Here is a 19,394-nt window from a genome sequence, read left to right as displayed (position 1 = left end):
AACATAACCATAGAGAATTATTTCATGTGGCTTAAAAAAATTTACATACAATAATCTGCAGAGACTTACAAAGTACAATTAGATGAATTCTGATGCCTGTGTGATCAAGATACAGACTATTTCCACCACCCTAGAAAGTTCCTTTCTAGTCAGTCCCAGACTCTCTGCCTCCAGGCAGCAGTGTGCTGATTTCTATAACCATTGACTAATTTTGCTTATTCCTGAAATTCATGTAATTGGAATTACATAATTTGTACATTTTATGTCTGGCTTCTTTCACTCAACACAATGCTTTTGAGATTAATTCATATTGTCACATGTGATATTAACCTTAAAAATAAAACTGTCAGGGTTTTTTTGTTTGTTTTGCCAGCAAAAATGGGTTTATTCAGAAATTGCAGAGAATTGCAATTCAGGACATTCAAGCTCTGGCAAATCCAGAGAACAAAGGAGAGGACTGCTCTTTATTATAGAGGAAAATGGCTAGATGGGATATTATACTGGCTCAGTCAGAAGAGCATGAAGCTCTTGACCTCAGGAACATGAGTTAGAACCCCATGTTGGGTGTAGGGATTACTAAATAAAAACAAAAAACAAAGTAACTCCACTCAGTAAACCTGGAGTTCCAAGTATAGTAGAGTAGCTTTTCATTAGCTAAGTTTTGACCATCTCTCATTGGCTCATTTGTTGCCGAGGGAAGGGAAAAACCTATCCTTCTTCTACTGGGGTAGTAAGGTAGTATGGACTTGCAAAGTACCCCCTCTTCCTTTTTTTTAAATTTTACTTTTTTTAAGTTTATTTATTTTGAGAGAAAGAGAAAGAGCAAGCAGGGGAGTGGCAGAGAGAAAGGGAGAGAGAATACCAAGCAGGATTTGCACCGACAGCAAGGAGCCCAACACGGGGCTTGACTTCAGGAACCATGAGATCATGATGTGAGCAGAAACCAAGAGTTGGACACTTAATTGACTGAGCCACCTAGGCACTCCTTATTTTTATTTTATTTTAAAGATTTTAAGTAATTTTCATACCCAATGTGGAATTGCAATTCACAATCTAGAGATCAAGAGTCACAAGCTCTAACAACTGAGCCAGCCAGCGCCCCCCCCCCCCCCCAACCATTGGATCAGTAATTGACAGATTGATAGGGCATGAGAGCTCCCCCTTCTGGCTTCTTACTCTATTTTATCTATTTATTTTTTAAGGTTTTTGTTTGTTTTGAGGTTTGGGTTTTGTTTTTGTTTAATAATCTATACACCCAACATAGAGTTCTAACTCACGACCCTGAGATCAAGAGCTTCATGCTCTGCCGACTGAGACAGCCAGGCACTCCCTCTATTTTAAATGAGGTTTCCATTTGTTAATTTTCACAATATCACAATATTTTTGTTTTATTATTGAATAATTTCCATTGTGTGAATATGCTTGAAAAAATGTTATTAAAAATAAAACTAGGAAACTAATAAAATATGTAACAGCCAAATGCATGATCCTGGTTAAAATAAACAAACAAACAAACAAACAAGTTATTGGGGCCCTGGCTGTCTCAGTTGGAGTACGCAACTCTCCATCTGAGGGTCCTGAGTTCACACCTCACATTGAATGTAAAGCCTACTTAAAAAAAAAAAAAAAGCCTATAAAAACCATTACTTGGACATTGAGGAAATTTATTTATTTATTTTTCTGTAAGTGTTTATCATTGAAGAAAAAAACACAGCAGCAAGTTCTGTGTTGGCTTCAACAAGACCCAATTTTTAACATACCTACAACACTCCAAAATTGAAGTCAACACAGTCATTACTACAAATTACTTGTTGAAACAATCCATCCTGAAGAGAAAGGAAGTTAGGAAAAAGAATTTAAACAATTGGACATTGAAGAAATTTAAATATCAACTGGTTATTAGGTACTATTAGGTAGTTTTTTTTTTTTTTTAATCTGTGTCCTTTTGGATTGGAGACACCAGGAACACCCAGGGTTCCACAGGAACCCTTCAAAAAAAATTTTTTTTTAATTTTATTTAAATCCAAGTTAGTTAACATATAGTGACTCTTAGAGAATTATTGATCGTTTTACTAGCTCACTAAGCTTTTCTTGGCAAATCTCTGTCCAATTTGTCAACTAATGGCACTTACTGTTCCCTCAGTCACTCAGGCTTAAAGCCTGTTATGACACCAGCTCCAACCTTTTTGCTTCCACCCCACTCGCCCTCATATCAGTTCAGGTTTTCATCACTTTTTTCCACAACTTTATTGAGACATAACTCACATACCATACAATTCACCTATTTAAAATGGTTTCAAGTATATTCGGAGGGTGTACAACCATCAAAAATCAATTTGAGAACATTTTCATCATCTCCCTCCAAAAAACGCTGTACTCATTAGCTGTCACTCCTTATATTAGGTTTTCATCACTTCTTATCTGGCTCCTTATAACAGTCTTCTAATTCATCATCTTCAGCGCTTTCCTTCTTTCAATTTATTTCATGTACACCAGACAATTCGGTTTCCCTAAAGCATGGTTTAGATATTACACCTTCTTAAATAGATACCTTCTGTGACTCCCCCCAAAGGACGTTTGGATTCAAGTAAATAAACACCCATTAGTACACATTCTGTTCTGGCATTGTGCTAGGTGCTGTGAGCAAAATGGATATTACTGAAGACTTCCTTTACTGCATAGTGTCTGTGCTTTATGGACCCTCCGCCTAGAATGCCTCTTTACCCCCACCCACCCGCAACCGCTAGAAAACTTTCCCAACTTTCAAGGACCGTCTTCCCCGACAAATGGCTGCGAACTCTGCAGCTCTCTTGAACTCTCCAGACGCTTCTCTAACCCGTTCGCTTGCACACACTTAAACCTCAATACTTGTTAGCCCAATACATCCCCAGAACGTTCTGCAAAAGGAGCAATGCTCCTTTCCGCGGGAACGGCCAGCCTCTCTCCCCACACGATTGGTTCTTCAATATCCTAATACCCTTTCTCCAGCCATCAAAGACCTCCGCCCCCCGAATCATAGACGTGAGCGACTCCTGGTAAGAGCGGGCTAAGAGAGGTCGGCTCTTCCGGGTCACATCTTCGAAGACATCTCCGGACCTCTATGATTCACGCTTCCGCTCGGAAGAACAGCACCACCTCTCTTCCGGCGTTCCTCTGCGCTCCCGGCCCGCCCCGACGCTGTCGGTGACGGAAGCACGCCGGGGGTGACCTCACCTTCCAACATGGCGGCGGCGGTAGATTAGGGCCGCGGGTCGAAGCAGCCACCGCCGCTGGGGGACCCTGTCGGAAACGACTGCCGCCGCCGCCGCCCCTTCCATCTCTTCTGGGGCAAGGGGCCAGGGCCAGGTGAGGGGAGTGGGGTTTTGGGCAAGGCAGAGTTGGGTCCTTATCCAGCTCCTCAGGCGGTTTTCACTGGGCAGGAAGGTATCCAGAGACTGTGCCGAACCACTGGCTCCCCAGTGGTTCCGACGACGCGTGAGTGAGTGTCAGTGAGTGTGTGACTGTGAGTGAGTGAAAGAGTGTGTGTGTGTACCGGCGCTCCTTTGCCCGAGGGTTCTCAAAGCATGAGGGGCCCATTTCTTTGTAACCGGACCTGTCCAGCGTGGTCCCACCGCGGACGCTTGTTGAGCGGGGCTTCCTGAGAGAGCTGCCAGAGGCGGAGGAGCTCAGCCCTTGCCCTACACCGCTGCTGTTCCCCACAAAGACCTTCATGTGGAAAACCCGGGTCCATTTTTAGGACCAGGCTGGGGAACGTGGATTTCTTTTTGGTCGAGGGAGAAGGTCTCATGCGATTCGTTTGGAATGATTGTAGATTAGGTCTGCCAGTCCTGGTTGTTTCTTCTCACAGATTGTTAGAAATTGTTTAGCCTTTATTCACTGCTGTTCTGACACCCCTCATTATTACTTATTTTGCAGAAAAATCTGCTTTCTTATTCTTGGAGGCAGTACAGTTCACACTAAGTCCTTTCTTCCTTTGATTTTTATCCTCTCACTATTCCAAGGAAATGCCAAGTTTCTTTCCTTCATAACCAGATATGAAGCAGAACTCCTAGACTTTGATTTGAGGCTTTAAACCTGGGTTGAAAATCAGACGGATCTGACCAGTTCACACGCTCCCCATTGGGATCTTTGTCTTAACCACTCCCCGCTCAAGTATTTGTTTGTTTATACAAAATAGCTGTCTCACTGTCTCTATTTAGAAGTTTTAAGCTGAACTGAGGTTAATCTCTAGCCTCTCCCCCCCACCCCGTGTTTGTTTTTTGTTTTTTGTTTTCATGATATAAAGCAAAACAAACATAAAGTCTTTTGCGAAATTGTCAGTAAGATTTCCTCTGGAGGTTTGGTGTAAACCAGAATGTTGATCTCTGCCCTAACTTGTTGTGACCTTGGATGAGTTGCCACACCCTTCTAGTACCTTCTTTTTTATCTCAGAAAATTAAGCAAATGTTTTTGTAGGTAGTAAACTATTTATGCCTCATATACATAATTGGATAAATGTACGGTGCACATCTGCACCTGCAAATTGAACTATTTAAGCCATTTTGGAATATTCTTCCTTTGATAACAGGCCAATAAGGGTTTTGGAAATCTTTACTCTGGTCGGGTACTATTTTCAGTATTTTTTTTTTTTTAAATGATTCATTTTCTCATACAGGCTTGTACCCCAGCAGTTTAGTTGAAGGATATATAAAGTTGGGTCCAACCAGTTTTGTAAAGGAAAGATATGCTCTCTATCATGTAAGTTAGTCAGTACTAAATACCTTCTATACTAAACTTTAGGACAAATAATTTGCAACAGTAATTGTTTTAAAACTACATTTCTCTTATGAAATACTTTAGACATGCAAAACAAGTTTTAAACAGTCTTGCTTTCTTTTTATCATTGTTTTTCAAATATTTTGATTCATATCTTTTTCCAAATAGTCACCAAGATTTCTTATTTAATATATATTACAGCGTTGAAGGGAGGGGGTTATTTTCAAGTAGCTGATTATTTAACACCTTTATCAAGATCTAATTAACATACAATTCATCAATTGCATGATTTAATTTTTTTGAAATGGTTTTTAGTATATTCACAGAGTGTGAAACCACCAACTCAATTTTGATCACCCCCAAAAGAAACCTTGTAGCCTTTAGCAGTCATTCATTATTCCCCACCTCCGCTAGGTAGGCAAGCATCGCTTTACTTTCTATAGATTCACCAATTCTGGATATTTCATATAAACAGGATTATACAACATGTGGTCGTTTGTGACTGGCCTCTTTTACTTTGCATGATGTTTTCAGGATTCTTGCATGTTGTAGCATGTATCAGTACTTATTTTTATGGTCACATAATATGCCATCGGGATATACCAATTTTCTTTATTCATCAGTTGATGGGCAGTTATTTCCACTATGTGGCTGTTAAATATCATGCTGTTGTAACTGTTCATGTGCAAGTTTTTGTTTAGACACGTGTTTTCATTTCTTTAGCATATATGTAGGAGTGAGACAGAGTAACTGAATTTTATGCCTCCCTTTTACAAAGCTATTTACACATGCATGGGAAGCCTAATTATGTTGAAAGGCAGAGTGAGAGTGAGGCATTCCTCTATAAGTACATTATCTTCATACATTATCTTTGAATGCCAACTGCTGAGTGAAAACATTTTGAGGCAGCTCTTAACACAAGATTTAACTAGAGTATTTCGATTAAGCACGTTTCGGTTTGAAAGGGACTATCTACACTAGAATATTTAATGTCTGCTGAGTTTTAAAAATGACACCCTCGCCCAGTTGCATTTCTCAGTTGGGTGGGGTGAATTTTTTAGATTTAACAATTTTTATTAGGATTATTTAATTTTATTTCTTTTATTTTGGAGAAAGTTCTAGAATTCTATATGGGCTAATAAAGTATGGATTTAAAAAGTATAGTTATTGGACTTAATTTATAGAACTTTAAAAAACTCCCTATTGAAAACACTAGTGAGTCTTGAAACTAGAGATCTGGTAACCCAAAAACGTTGTTAATGTTTACAATTCCAGAGTTTTGATTTGTGATTGAGTTATCTGTGGATTTTTATTTTTCTTTTTATAAACTGGGATTATAGATCTGTTCAGCTGTATTACTGGAGTATGTAACAGTCTTATTACATTGTAATTTTATTTTAGTAGACAGAAATGATCTAAAAACAAAGCTTGAAGTAATTTAATTAAACCATGTTAAATTGTAATCTGTTTCTGTTTTGGCTCTGTGGGGTTTAAAGAATACAATATAGCTATGATATTCTAACTCCTGTGTTGGAGGTGGTACTAGAAATTTGTGTTTTCCATGAACATTCAAGGTGATTACGATCAGACAAGTTTGGGAAACAACTACAAAAAACTCTCATGTTGCTGCAGATTTGCTTTTCATAAGAATTTAAAGTCGAATTTAATAGTTGCTGCCTACCTTCTGGTTGTAGTTCATAAATGTGCTTTAATTCCTGTAGTACTATTGGTGCTAGCATCCTGAAATTTGCACTAGTATTCATTAATAGAAGACTGGTTAAAAAAAATAAAGCAACCTATTTATTGTAAATTGTGGATGTTACATTTGTTACTGGAGGATCATGGATGTTTTATTTGTGCCTAGTTTTGGAGATGTCACCAAATGAATGTATAAACATAGGATTAAGTTACCCTAAGCTTCCTCAGGCTGTCCATCTGGCTGACAACTGCCTGTTATTTAATAGAGGAGCAAACTAAAGGTATAAGTTTGAGAAGGAAACAGGTAGGTGACACAGATATATTCAGTGGCTTGTTAGAATTGTGCAAAAGATAGTTTTTATATTTATTTTCTAATTAAAAAAAAAAATTTTTTTTAACGTTTATTTATTTTTGAGACAGAGAGAGACAGAGCATGAATGGGGGAGGGTCAGAGAGAGGGAGACACAGAATCTGAAACAGGCTCCAGGCTCCGAGCTGTCAGCACAGAGCCTGATGCGGGGCTCAAACTCACGGACCGCGAGATCATGACCTGAGCCGAAGTCAGCTGCTTAACCGACTGAGCCACCCAGGCGCCCCCCCCTTTTTTTTTTTTTTTTAAAGTAAGCTCTATGTCTGACATGGGGTTTGAACTCAGCGACGACCGTAAGATCAAGAGTCACATGCTCCACCAACTGAGCCAGCCAGGCACCTGGATAGTTTTTGTATTTAAAATTGTATTTAAACTTCTGGATACCAAGAATACTTATACCTAATTTGAATTCTAAAGGGTTCTACTGGACAAAATTTAGAGTAAAAGTAACTATATTCTTCTTACCATTTAAAAGGAAGCTTGGGCTGTCTTAGATATGAAATGTACTCTGTGTTGGTCAGGCAGTAGTGGGGTGGACCTGAGCATTGTATTCTGTTTCCAGGAAAGCTCTGGGTGGTGATCTCAGATCGTATTTACCTTTCATCCATTCTTTTTCCTTTTTTTCCTTGCCCCATTCTTAAAATTGACAAATTTGTTTCTTTCAGTACTCTGCAAAAACACCCTGTTAGTCTACCAGTTCTCCCTATTATTGTTGTTAGTGTCTTCACCTCTGCGTTTTTCTCACCCAGTACCTTGCCTGGCATACAGTAAATATGCGTTGAGCAAATGCAAGGCTCAGAGTTCGGAACTGAAGAGGATGTATGTACCTGACCAAGTGATTGCACTGTTAATTAGCTGTATGATTTTGTGTAAATAAATTATCTATTCTTGTTTCTTCATCAATAAATTGAGACTATTACCTTTTCCTTCTAGCATAGAGGATTGTCTGACAACACATGGAAGAGTGCTTTAGAAATAGAGGTCTCGTGCAGATGTAATTTATTTCTATTTGTTTGAAATGCAAGAGCCCATTGTGCATTATGGGCTACTCTGCACTACAGAATGTTGCAATGGAAGTGGATGCCCTCCCTTCCCAGAATACCCTTAGAGTACTGACCCTGTAGTAGTGTTGTGGAGTTTACATTTTGCACATTCTCAATGCCTTTGTTCTGTAATTTAATACAAACACACTAGATGGGTAATAGTGTTCCTACGGTCTGTCTACTGCACCACCTAACCACAGGCCTGAGTGAGCTGATTTGTTGCTATATGACTGGAAGCTCATACTATAAGTCTGGCATGTTTAGGTCTGATATGTTTATAACTAGATTCTCTGATACACATTTAAAGCCTAAAAACTGTATATTGAATTTAAATGATTAAAGTTTGTAGTATCATCTCCATTAGTGTCCATCATTGAAAAATGATTGAATAGAATATAACCATCCACCAAATATATGGATGTGTGGATATTAACATGTATACTAGAGCTGAGGACTTCGTTGCAAATAGAATAGTGAGTATGGAAGATGGGAAATTATGAAATCTATGATTAAGATTGCATTTATGGTTAGGCAATTGGGATTTGTAAGAAAATTTGAAGAGCACTAGGCTAAAAATGAAATTTGGAAATTCAGTGAACTATGCTTTTTCTATGGCATCTGGGTCAGAGAATGACTAAAATTGTCTTCAGAGACCAATGGTTGATAAATACAGGAATTTGAATATAACAAATTTGAGAACATGAGTTTTTTATTTAAAGCATTATTCAAAATGTGAATACTTTATTCCTGTTACCAAAAAATTCTGAGACCTTTGTAGAGCTGAAGTTTTGTTACTGATTTGCTGTGCTCTCCCCTCTCTTTTGGAACTTCATAATTTATTCCTTCTTTCTATATTTATTTATATCTCATTTGACTCCACTTGGGTGTAAACATGCTTAAGACTCTGTGTACAAAAACAAAACAAATGGACTCTCAAACGTTGTCTGTCTCTCTCTGGCCTCTATTTTTTTCTTCTCTTCCAACCCAGGCTCTTTGAAAGAATAGCTTACAACTCCTTTCTCTACGTTTTCACTTCCCATTCATTCTTCAACTCCCTACCTTCTGCCATTGACCTTGCCAGCCACATAGAACTGGACTTTCAGGGATCATTACCTTGATATTTTCGTTCTTTTTGGTGTGTTGTTGCATTTTGTACATGTCTTCACTATCTTCTTGTTGAAGTGCCTCCCCTGATTCTGTGACCACACTCTTTTCTGGTTTTCTTCCTACCTTTCTGACTGTTTCAGTCCTGATTTTAGAGGTCATCTCTGCCAGCTTTTCATCTTTTGGCCACACCTGAAATGTTAGTTTTGCCCTGAATTCTAGTGGTGTTTGTTTTTCAGATTAAACCAGTATATCTCATCATATTTTTTTGAAGTTTATTTATTTTGAGAGAGAGAGAAGGGGAGAGGGGCAGAGAGGGAGAGGAATCCCAAGCAGGCTCTGTGTTGTCACCACAGAGCCCGATATGGGGATTGATCTTGTAAAGCATGAGATCGTGACCTGAGCCAAACCAAAAGTCAGATACTTAACCAACTGAGCCACTTAGGCGCCCCACTTACATGTTTTTTTAAACCATGTCTCCTTTTGGTAAATAAAAAATTCTCTGGCTCCTATTCTGATGGTAGTGCTTGGGGTAGGGAGTGATAGGTGTATTTATTCTTCCCTCCCATCCCTGCATGAAGTCACTGTTACAAAGAAGGTTGAAGATTTACTGAGCTTTATTTTCTATACTTTTAATCAGAAAACAGTAGGTAATATTTCCTTCTCCAGTGTGAAACTATCTATTGAATATGGGTTTTGAAATGTAGTACTCTTTCTCACTCCTTCTGGAAATTTTGACACTTCTACCTATAGGAAGTCACTAACTCTCCATTCACTCTCCTTAGATAATTTCATTGACTTGTATCTATGTAGAGCACAATTTTGTATCTCCAGTCCAGACCTCTTAGTATAAGACTTGTATGTCCAACTACTTGTACATCTTCACCTGGACAACTCATAGGTATTTTGAAATTCAGTATGCCCTAAAGTGAACCTGTTATCCTCTCCTAAGCCAGCTTTTCATATATTACCTGATTTGAGAAATAGGAATAAACACTACTTTCAGGGCACTTCAGTCGGTCAGGTGTCCAACTCTTAATACCGCCTTGAGTCATAGTCCCAGGGTTGTGGGATTGAGCTCTGCGTTGGGCTCTGCACTGAGCATGGAGCTTGCTTAAGATTCTCTCCCCCCCACCCCGCCTCCCTCTCACTCCCCCTCCCCCTTCCCCACTGCCCATCTCCCCTGCTCACTTTCTAAATAAAATGAAAAAAAATTTTTTAAATACCACTTTCCATATACTGCCTAGATTACCCTTTTATTGAGTTAGCTAACAAATCTTTGAAACTTTTTATATTTTTCCTATTTATCCCCCTTTCTGTTGTTCCTGCTCTAATTTATGCCTTCATACATCTCTTGTTTAGATTATTCCTATATTCCCCTAACTTGTGTCCTTTCCTCCAATTTCTATCTTTAATACCTCCTCCAGGATGATTTTTTCTAAAATATAATCTGTTGGGGTGCCTGGCTAGCTCAGTTGTAGAGCATCCAACTCTTGATCTCAGGGTTGTGAGTTCAGGCCCCACATTGTGTGTGGAGCCTACCTTAAAAAAAAACATACAAATATACATGTTTATATGTCTATATATATACACATATATATATGTGTATATATATATATACATACATATACACATACATATATGTATGATCTCTTGATATGCTTTTCTTGCTTAAAACCCTTCAATAGTTGTAGTAGTGTTTAGCCTGTTTTACATCATGATCTAATTTGAAAATCTAATGAAAGAAATGGAATGATTGTTCTCTCCAGAAAAAAAATGCACATGCACATAGAATTTGCATTTAGGGGGTTCATTCATGAATATGGTTAAAATAATTCCTTGCTTATAGGATAAAACCTAAACTTCCTCACATCCCATAGCATAAAAAGCATACCAAATGCTGACTGCTGCTTACTCCTGCTAAACCTCATCCCCCTTGTATCTTATGATTTAGCCATGTTAAATTCCATAGTTTTTATGTTCTATGCTGTTTCAAAACATTCCTGTGCTTTTTTTCTGGTCATCTTCACATCTGAATTCCTTCATTCCATCCCCCTAAACTGGTTCAGTTAGTGAATATCTACTCATGTTCCAAGATTGGTTCGTATTTTACTTTCTAAAGCCTTTCCTGGTTTCTACTTTTTCCCTGTCCCAGAGAGACTCTTTTGGGTTGCCCTTCCCTACTCTGGATACTGACTTGTATCATAGAATGTTATTGTTATTGGTATTTTTTGTTTTCTTTTACTTGGTCAAAAACTCCAGAGGGCAGATGATTTATCTTAATGCCTGGAGAGTAGTACCTTGTATCTTAAGAAATAAGTGTGTGTTGAATGAACACAAAAAATTATCAGAAGATACTGTCTTCTGTTTCAGGAGGTATAATTACTAGGTTGATATGTGGACTTTGCAGAATTTGAAGATTTTTCTAAACTAAATTAATAATCTTCACATGAAAGTAGTGTATTAAAATTGTTGAGAAACTGCCTTAGAAGTTTTAAGAAAATTAGGTTCCAGTCTTGGCCCATGTTCCAGTTACATCTTGGTTGCCAACAACACAAAGTGATTTTAGCTTATTTAAGCAGAAAAGGAACTTATGAAAAGGGCATTGGATAGCTCACAGAATGGACAGGAAAGCAGGAAGGAACCAAGGGAGACTTGGCTGCACATTCAGCCAGGGTCAGGCCAAGGAATAGAAGAGATAGGACATTGCTATTGGATCTGCACCACTGCCTCTGCTGACCTAGGACCACAAGCTTATCCATGAATTATCATTACGTGTCTTTCCAGATTCTAGATCCTAGTGTGAGTCTCTGACTTGGCTGACGCTGCATGCCACAGAACAGAACAGGAGAGAAAAAGTCTAGTTGTTTTAGTTTTTGTAGTGGGGTTGGGAGATTTGTTTCCAACCAAGATTGACACAATGTTGGATACATAGGAAATTGGGTTCAGGTGGCAGGCAGGAGCTAAACAACGACAACAACAAAAACTGAAGTACAGCACTGCTGCTAGTTAATCCCTGGCTGATAGGCCTCAGAAAACTTATTTTTATCTCTATGAGTATCCCTTTTCATATTTTTAATTTTGAAATTCTGTCTTCTCACCATTAAATGGTAACAGTGTAAAAGTATGAAATATTTGGTAAAACACCAGGTAAGAACATAGTGGTTGTGGCTTTCATTTCTGTGAAGTAAAGTGTAACACTTTTTCCCTTTCTTTGGAGTATGTATTCGTAATTTTGAAATACCTTTTTGAAGTTCATAAACTTCTAAAGTTGAGCAGGGTAGTCCAAGGCCTGTTGTTTGAATTATTGTATGTTTTGGTATAATTTGGTAGCATTGTTCCCTGAAGATGGGAAACAATAGGGATTTTTTAAATGTTGAACTAAGATTTCTTTTGACAGCCTAAGTGAATAGTGATAATAGCAACCATAAATGCATTTTTTTTTCAACGTTTGTTTATTTTTGGGACAGAGAGAGACAGAGCATGAACGGGGGAGGGGCAGAGAGAGAGGGAGACACAGAATCGGAAACAGGCTCCAGGCTCTGAGCCATCAGCCCAGAGCCCGACGCGGGGCTCGAACTCACGGACCGCGAGATCGTGACCTGGCTGAAGTCGGACGCTTAACCGACTGCGCCACCCAGGCGCCCCATAAATGCAGTTTTTAAAGTTTATTTATTTTTGAGAGAGAGCACGAGCAAAGTGGGGGAGGGGCAGAGAGAAAGAGAATCCCAAGCAGGCTCTGTCCTGTAAGCACAGTTTCATCCCGTGAACCATGAGATCAGTACCTGAGCCAAAATCTAGTCGGACGCTTAACTGACTGAGCCACCCAGGCACTCTCATTTTTTAAAGACCGTATTTAACCATTGAAAGCATGTGTTTATGCTATGTTTCCTTTTTATCTCTTTATATAGTCACTGTTTTATTTTGTGTATCTCAAATCCTGCATGTATTGTTTGGCAGTCTTGGACATTTCTCTTAGTTTATTTATAGATCTTAAATTTTGTCAACGTTGCTTGTCTCTTTTTTTTTTTTTTATATTTATTTATTTATTTTGAGAGAGTGTGTGAGCAGGGGAGGGACAGAGAAAGAGAGGGAGAGAGAGAATCCCAAGCAGGCTCCTCACTGTCAGTGCAGAGCCCAATGTGGGGCTTGATCCCAGAAACTGTGATTGTGATCTGAGCCGAAGTCAAGAGTCAGACACTTAACCGACTGAGCCACCCAGGCTCACCCCCTGCCTGCCTCTGTCTTATATTGTTAGTTATCTGGACCTCTTTTTCTTTCCTTCCTTTTTTTTTTTTTTTTAAGATTTTATTTATTTATTTATTTATTTATTTATTTATCTTAGATTTTATTTAAATGAAATATTTTATTCTAAGTCATCTGTACACGCAACATGAGGCTCGAACGCACAACCTTGAGATCAAGAGTCGCATGCTCTGCCAACTGAGCCAACCAGGCACTCCTGAACCTCTTTTTCTTTTACTGAATATTTCTTGCGATCTTAAAGCAGTTAGTATTATTTAAGTAGAAAACAAAGTTATTTGCAAACTTCTTATTATAATTTTTTATTTGAAACAACTGTTACGGTACATGGTAGGTACAACAGCTACCAAGTCTGTGTGAAGAGGTAAAAGCTGTAGTTATATTAATTAGGGTACATGTTAATGAAGAGATTTCAGAACGAAGTGCCTTAAATAATAGTCCAGAGGTGGTTGGTTCAGGCCGGCAGGGCTGTTCTGCTACACATGGTCACTCAAGAGCCCAGTTCCTTTTCTCTTTACCATCCCCTACGGTGGGGTCCTTGTTTGCATGTTAGAACGGGTATCTGCCATATTCACATTCCAAACCATAGCAAGGAGGAAAGAGAAAGTAAGGAGAGACCCACAGATTGTACATATAACTTCTCATATTCCCCTCACTCAGGCTAATCATATGGCACATTAAGCTGCTAAGGAACTGGGAAATGTGGTCTGCAGTTGTGTGGCCATGTGTCTAACAAGACTAGGAGGGTTTGTTTTTCTTTTAATTTTTTTTTTTTTTACGATTTTATTTTTAAGTAATCTCCATACCCAACATGGGGTTCAATCTCACAACCCTGAGATAAAGAGTCAGTTCTACTGATTGAGCCAGCCAGGTGCCCCTGGGAGGTTTTATTATTAAAAAGAAATAAGAGAACATATATTGGGGTGGGGGAAGTGGGGACATAGCCAGTTTTTTTGCCACATAGGTGAAAACAGAGAAACTAGGGAGAGATAGAGAGATTTGCCTTTGATTTGAAATTTGAATTAATAAATTCCCACTTGTAAGTAAACTAAAGTTACAATTTTTAAAGATTACTGAGAAGAATAGTCAAATATTTATTTTGGTATCTAGTTGAATAATTGGAGTCCATTGGGAAATGTATAGCATGTAATAAACTTTAAACTGAAAAAATACTTTTATGTTTTAGGTTTTACACATCCATAAGTAGACCTTTTTGGAGCTCTGCCAGGAAACTCAATGGCGTCCTCTACTACTGTGCCTCTAGGATTTCACTATGAAACAAAGTATGTTGTTCTCAGCTACTTGGGACTCCTCTCTCAGGAGAAGCTGCAAGAGCAACATCTTTCCTCACCCCAAGGTATTATCTTTGGCTTATGATGGTTCTGTTGAGTACTAATAATTACTTCATATTTAAAAGTACATATATTTAAATAATTTATATCTGTGGTTATAAGATCAAACAATACTAATAATTTTTTTAAAGAATAAACCCTTATCCTATCCCTTCCCACCCCCTGATCCATTCTCAGAAAAGACTTTTAATGCTTTTTAAGAGCATGATAATGTAAATGACTGCTGTTGGTACATGTAAAAATGTACTAAGTACCTGTAAATGAACAGAAATCTACCCTTCTTTAGAGATTTTATACTTAACAAGACATAGATTAGAATTACACAATTATGTTAAAACTTTTAATATAGTTGTTTCTTGAATTGACTTTTTTCAAGGATATTAGTTTTTTAAAAATTTTTATTTTTTCAATTTACATCCAAATTAGTTAGCATATAGTGCAACAGTGATTTCAGCAGTAGATTCCTTAATGCCCCTTACCCATTTAGTCCATCCCCCCTCCCACAACCCCTCCAGTAACCTTTTGTTTGCTTTCCATATTTAAGAGTCTTTTATGTTTTGTCCCCTCCCTGTTTTTATATATTTTTGCTTCCCTTCCCTTGTTTTCATCTGTTCTGTGTCTTAAAGTCCTCATATGAGTGAAGTCATATGATAGTTGTCTTTCTCTGACTAATTTCGCTTAGCATAATACCCTCTAGTTCCATTCACGTAGTTACAAATGGTAAGATTTCATTCTTTTTGATTGCCGAGTAATATTCCGTTGTATATATATACCACATCTTCTTTATCCATTCATCCATCAGTGGACATTTGGGCTCTTTCTATACTTTGGCTATTGTTGATAGTACTGCCATAAACATTGGGGTGCATGTGCCCTTTCAAAACAGCATACCTGTATCCCTTGGATAAATACCTAATAGTGCAGTTGCTGGGTTGTAGGGTAGTCCTATTTGTAATTTTTTGAGGAACCTCCATATTGTTTTCCAGAGTGACTGCACCAGTTTGCATTCCCACCAGCAGGGCAAAAGAGAGCCTTTTTCTCTGCATTCTTGCCAACATCTGTTGTTGCCTCAGTTGTTAATGTTAGCCATTCTAACACGTGTGAGGTGGTATCTCATTTTGGTTTGATTTGTATTTCCCTGATGATGAGTGCAGTTGAGCATTTTTTCATGTGTCGGTTGGCCATCTGGTTGTCTTCTTTGCAGAAGTGTCTATTCATGTCTTTGCCTATTTCTTCACTGGATTATTTGTTTTTTGGGTGTTGAATTTGATTAAGTTCTTTATAGATTTTGGATACCAACCCTTTATTTGATGTGTCGTTTGCAAATATCTTCTCCCATTCCATCGGTTGCCTTTTAGTTTTGCTGATTGTTTCCTTTGCTGTGTAGAAGCTTTTTATTTTGATGAGGTCCCGATAGTTCATTTTTCCTTTTGTTTCCCTTGCCTCAGGAGACATATTGAGTAAGAAGTTGCTGTGGCCAAGGTCAAAGAGGTTTTTGCCTGCTTTCTCCTTGAGGATTTTGATGGCTTCCTGTCTTGCACTTAGGTCTTTCATCTATTTTGAGTTTATTTTTGTGTATGGTGTAAGAAAGTGGTCCAGGTTCATTTTTCTGCATGTCGCTGTCCAGTTTTCCCAGTACCACTTGCTGAAGAAACTGTCTTTATTCCACTGGATATTCTTTCCTGCTTTGTCAAAGATTAGTTGGCCATATGTTTGTGGGTCCATTTCTGGGTTCTCTATTCTGTTCCATTGATCTGAGTGTCTGTTTTTGTGCCCTCAAGGATATTAGATTTAAACAATAGATTTATGTATCTGATAGGCTTAAGAGAGTTTTTAGCATAATTCTTTGTATTGTGAAGTTGTATGTATTCTTCTGTAAATAGTTTACCAAATGAAGCTTAAAACAGTTACTGGAGTCTAAATTAGCCTTCTTCATAAGATATAACATAATCATAAATGTTCTTTTTTTTAAAATTTTTTAACATTTATTATATATTTTTAAGAGAGAGAGAGACAGAACACAAGCAGAGGAAGGCAGAGAGAGAGGGAGACACAGAATCTGAGGCAGGCTTCAGGCTCTGAGCTGTCAGCACAGAGCCTGACGCAGGGCTCGAACTCACAAACAATGAGATCATGACCTGAGCCGAAGTTGGATGCTTAACCGACTGAGCCACCCGGGCACCCCATAAATGTTACTTTTTTTTTTTTTTTTTTTTTTAACGTTTATTTTTTATTATTGAGAGACAGAGAGACACAGACTATGAGCAGGGGAGGGGCAGAGAGAGGGGGAGAACAGAATCTGGAGTAGGCTCCAGGCTCTGAGCTGTCAGCACAGGGTCCGATGCGGGGCTCAAACTCACAAACTGCGAGATCATGACCCGAGCTGAAGTCAGTTGCCTAAGCAACTGAGCCACCCAGGTGCCCCTAAATGTTCTTTTTTAAAAAAATATTTATTTATTTTGAGTGAGAGTGTTCACACGAGTAGGGGAGGGGCAGAGAGAGGGAAAAAGAGAATCCCAAACAGGCTCCACCTTGTCAGCACACGGTGGGATTCGAATTCACAAACTGTGACATCATTTCCTGAGCCAATATCGAGTCATCACTTAACTGACTGAACCACCCAGTACCCCAACAGGTTTCTATTTTAACAAAATTGCATCAAAATAACTTTAAAAACTCCTAAAAGAAAATACAATACCAACTATTTAATTTATAATTTATAACCAAAGTCACACAGTAACTCTTTTACTTTCTTATTTTCTATTTAAAAAAAATTTTTTTACGTTTATTTACTTATTTGAGAGAGACAGAGACAGCACAAGCAGGGGCAGAGCAGAGAGAGATGGAGAGAGAAACCCAAGCAGGCTCCATGCTGTCAGCTTAGAGCCCGATACGGGGCTCGAACCCACAAAATGTGAGATTGTGACCTGAGCCGGAACCGAGAGTCGGGTGCTCAACCCACTGAGCCACCCAGGCACCCCTAATTTTTTTTAATGTTTATTTTTGAGGGAAAGAGACAGAGCGTGGGTGGGGGAGGGTCAGAGAGAGGGAGAGACACAGAATCTGAAGCAGGCTCCATGCTCTAGCCCACTTCCAGTTCTGTGTCTCCCTCTCTCTCTGCCCCTCCCCCACTCAATGCTCTCTTTCTCAAAAATAAAAAGTAAACATTAAAAAAAAGAAATTTTAACTTAAAATGTTAATGGATATACATTTATTTAGCAATTTTGGTGAAAGGTCATGTCTTTTTATTTATTTATTTAAAAAAAAATTTTTTTTTTCAACGTTTATTTATTTTTGGGACAGAGAGAGACAGAGCATGAATGGGGGAGGGGCAGAGAGAGAGGGAGACACAGAATCGGAAACAGGCTCCAGGCTCTGAGCCATCAGCCCAGAGCCTGACGCGGGGCTCGAACTCCCGGACCGCGAGATCGTGACCTGGCTGAAGTCGGACGCTTAACCGACTGCGCCACCCAGGCGCCCCAGGTCATGTCTTTTTAAAAAAAATATGTGTTTGTTGATGTCCATGTCATCTTTCTAGCATAAATCATTTCTATTACCTATATTTTCCAATTTGTTTAAAGCTGAGTTAGAACATAAAGACACTTATAAAACAGTATGAAGAGTCATTCTAGATTTTTATGATTTCCTCCCAATCTTTTACAGTTGTTTCTCTCACACCAATTTGATATAGTATTTAAAAAAAAATTTTTTTTTAGTTTTTATTTTTGAGAGAGAGAGAGAGAGCCAGAGTGCAAGCTGGGGAGGGGCAGAGAGAGAGGGAGACACAGAATCTGAAGCAGGCTCCAGGCTCTGAGCTGTCAGCACAGAGCCTGATGCAGGGCTCAAACCCACAAGCCGTGAGATCATGACCTGAGCTGAAGTCGGATGCTTAACTGACTGAGCCACCCAGGTGCCCCTAATACGGTATTTTTAAAGCAACTTTATAAAATATTTAGAGAAGTGTCAAGTCTCTTTGCACAATCATATTAGTAATGTCTGTGATTTTAAATAAATTGTACAATTTAAGTGACAAGTACAACTTTATCATAAATAGATCAGGAGAAAATAGCTGATTCTTGGTAAGCATATAACTTACATGTACTAGAAAGTAGTGTGCTAGCTGTATGTGTTCAGCTTGCAGTGGGCATATTCAGTATATTTTATAGTGAAATCGTAATGGGTTACTTAATTCACCAATCACTTCAGTAGAGGTTAGTTAAGAATGCTTTTAGGGGCTCCTGGGTGGCCCATCGGTTAAGTGACTGGCTTCGACTCAGGTCATGATCTCATGGTCCATGGGTTCGAGCCCCGTGTCAGGCTCTGTGCTGACGGCTCAGAGCCTGGAGCCTGCTTCAGATTCTGTGTCTCCTTCTCTCTCTGCCTCTCTCCCGCTTGTGCTCTGTCTTACTCTGTCTCTCAAAAATAAATAAATGTAAAAAAAAAATTAAAAAGAATGCTTTTATATATTGCTTTTTTTCATTTATTTACTTTTGCTAAATCATCTAGAGTCAAACTATTGGATCAAGGAATAACAATATTTTTATAAGGAGTTTGTCATTTAAAATAAATATGTGGCTTCTAAATTGTCATACCATATAGTATAACTTTTTAAGTTTTTACACATTGTTTTAAAAACTAGTTATAACTTCTGAAAGTGCTGGATTCCATTGTTTTAAGACTTAGGTGTCTAGACTCAGTGAACATATACCATAATAGACATACAGGGAATCCAACCAAGTAGTTGTTAGCACACCTGAGGTAGGAATTGTATCTGGACCAACATTTTGCTTTGGGAGGAAGATTCTGGGG

At 38.6% G+C, this 19,394-nt stretch overlaps 1 protein-coding gene across 4 annotated transcripts in view; it reads left to right on the top strand.

Annotated features, from left to right (window-relative positions):
* The first annotated feature begins 3,190 nt into the window (after positions 1-3,190).
* The window catches only part of BCL2L13 (BCL2 like 13), an 86,892-nt gene continuing 70,688 nt past the window's right edge, over positions 3,191-19,394 (top strand). For 2 of the 4 annotated variants that reach the window (XM_043563198.1, XM_043563194.1), the window contains exons 1-2: positions 3,191-3,345; positions 14,420-14,590. In XM_043563198.1, coding sequence (XP_043419133.1) covers positions 14,470-14,590 — 121 coding nt within the window. In that variant the 5' untranslated portion in view covers positions 3,191-3,345; positions 14,420-14,469. The other 2 variants (XM_043563196.1, XM_043563195.1) reach the window with 2 other exon arrangements.

The sequence above is a fragment of the Prionailurus bengalensis genome, chromosome B4, assembly GCF_016509475.1.
Source record: "Prionailurus bengalensis isolate Pbe53 chromosome B4, Fcat_Pben_1.1_paternal_pri, whole genome shotgun sequence".
NCBI lineage: Eukaryota > Metazoa > Chordata > Mammalia > Carnivora > Felidae > Prionailurus > Prionailurus bengalensis.
This window is presented reverse-complemented; position numbering and strand designations above follow the sequence as displayed.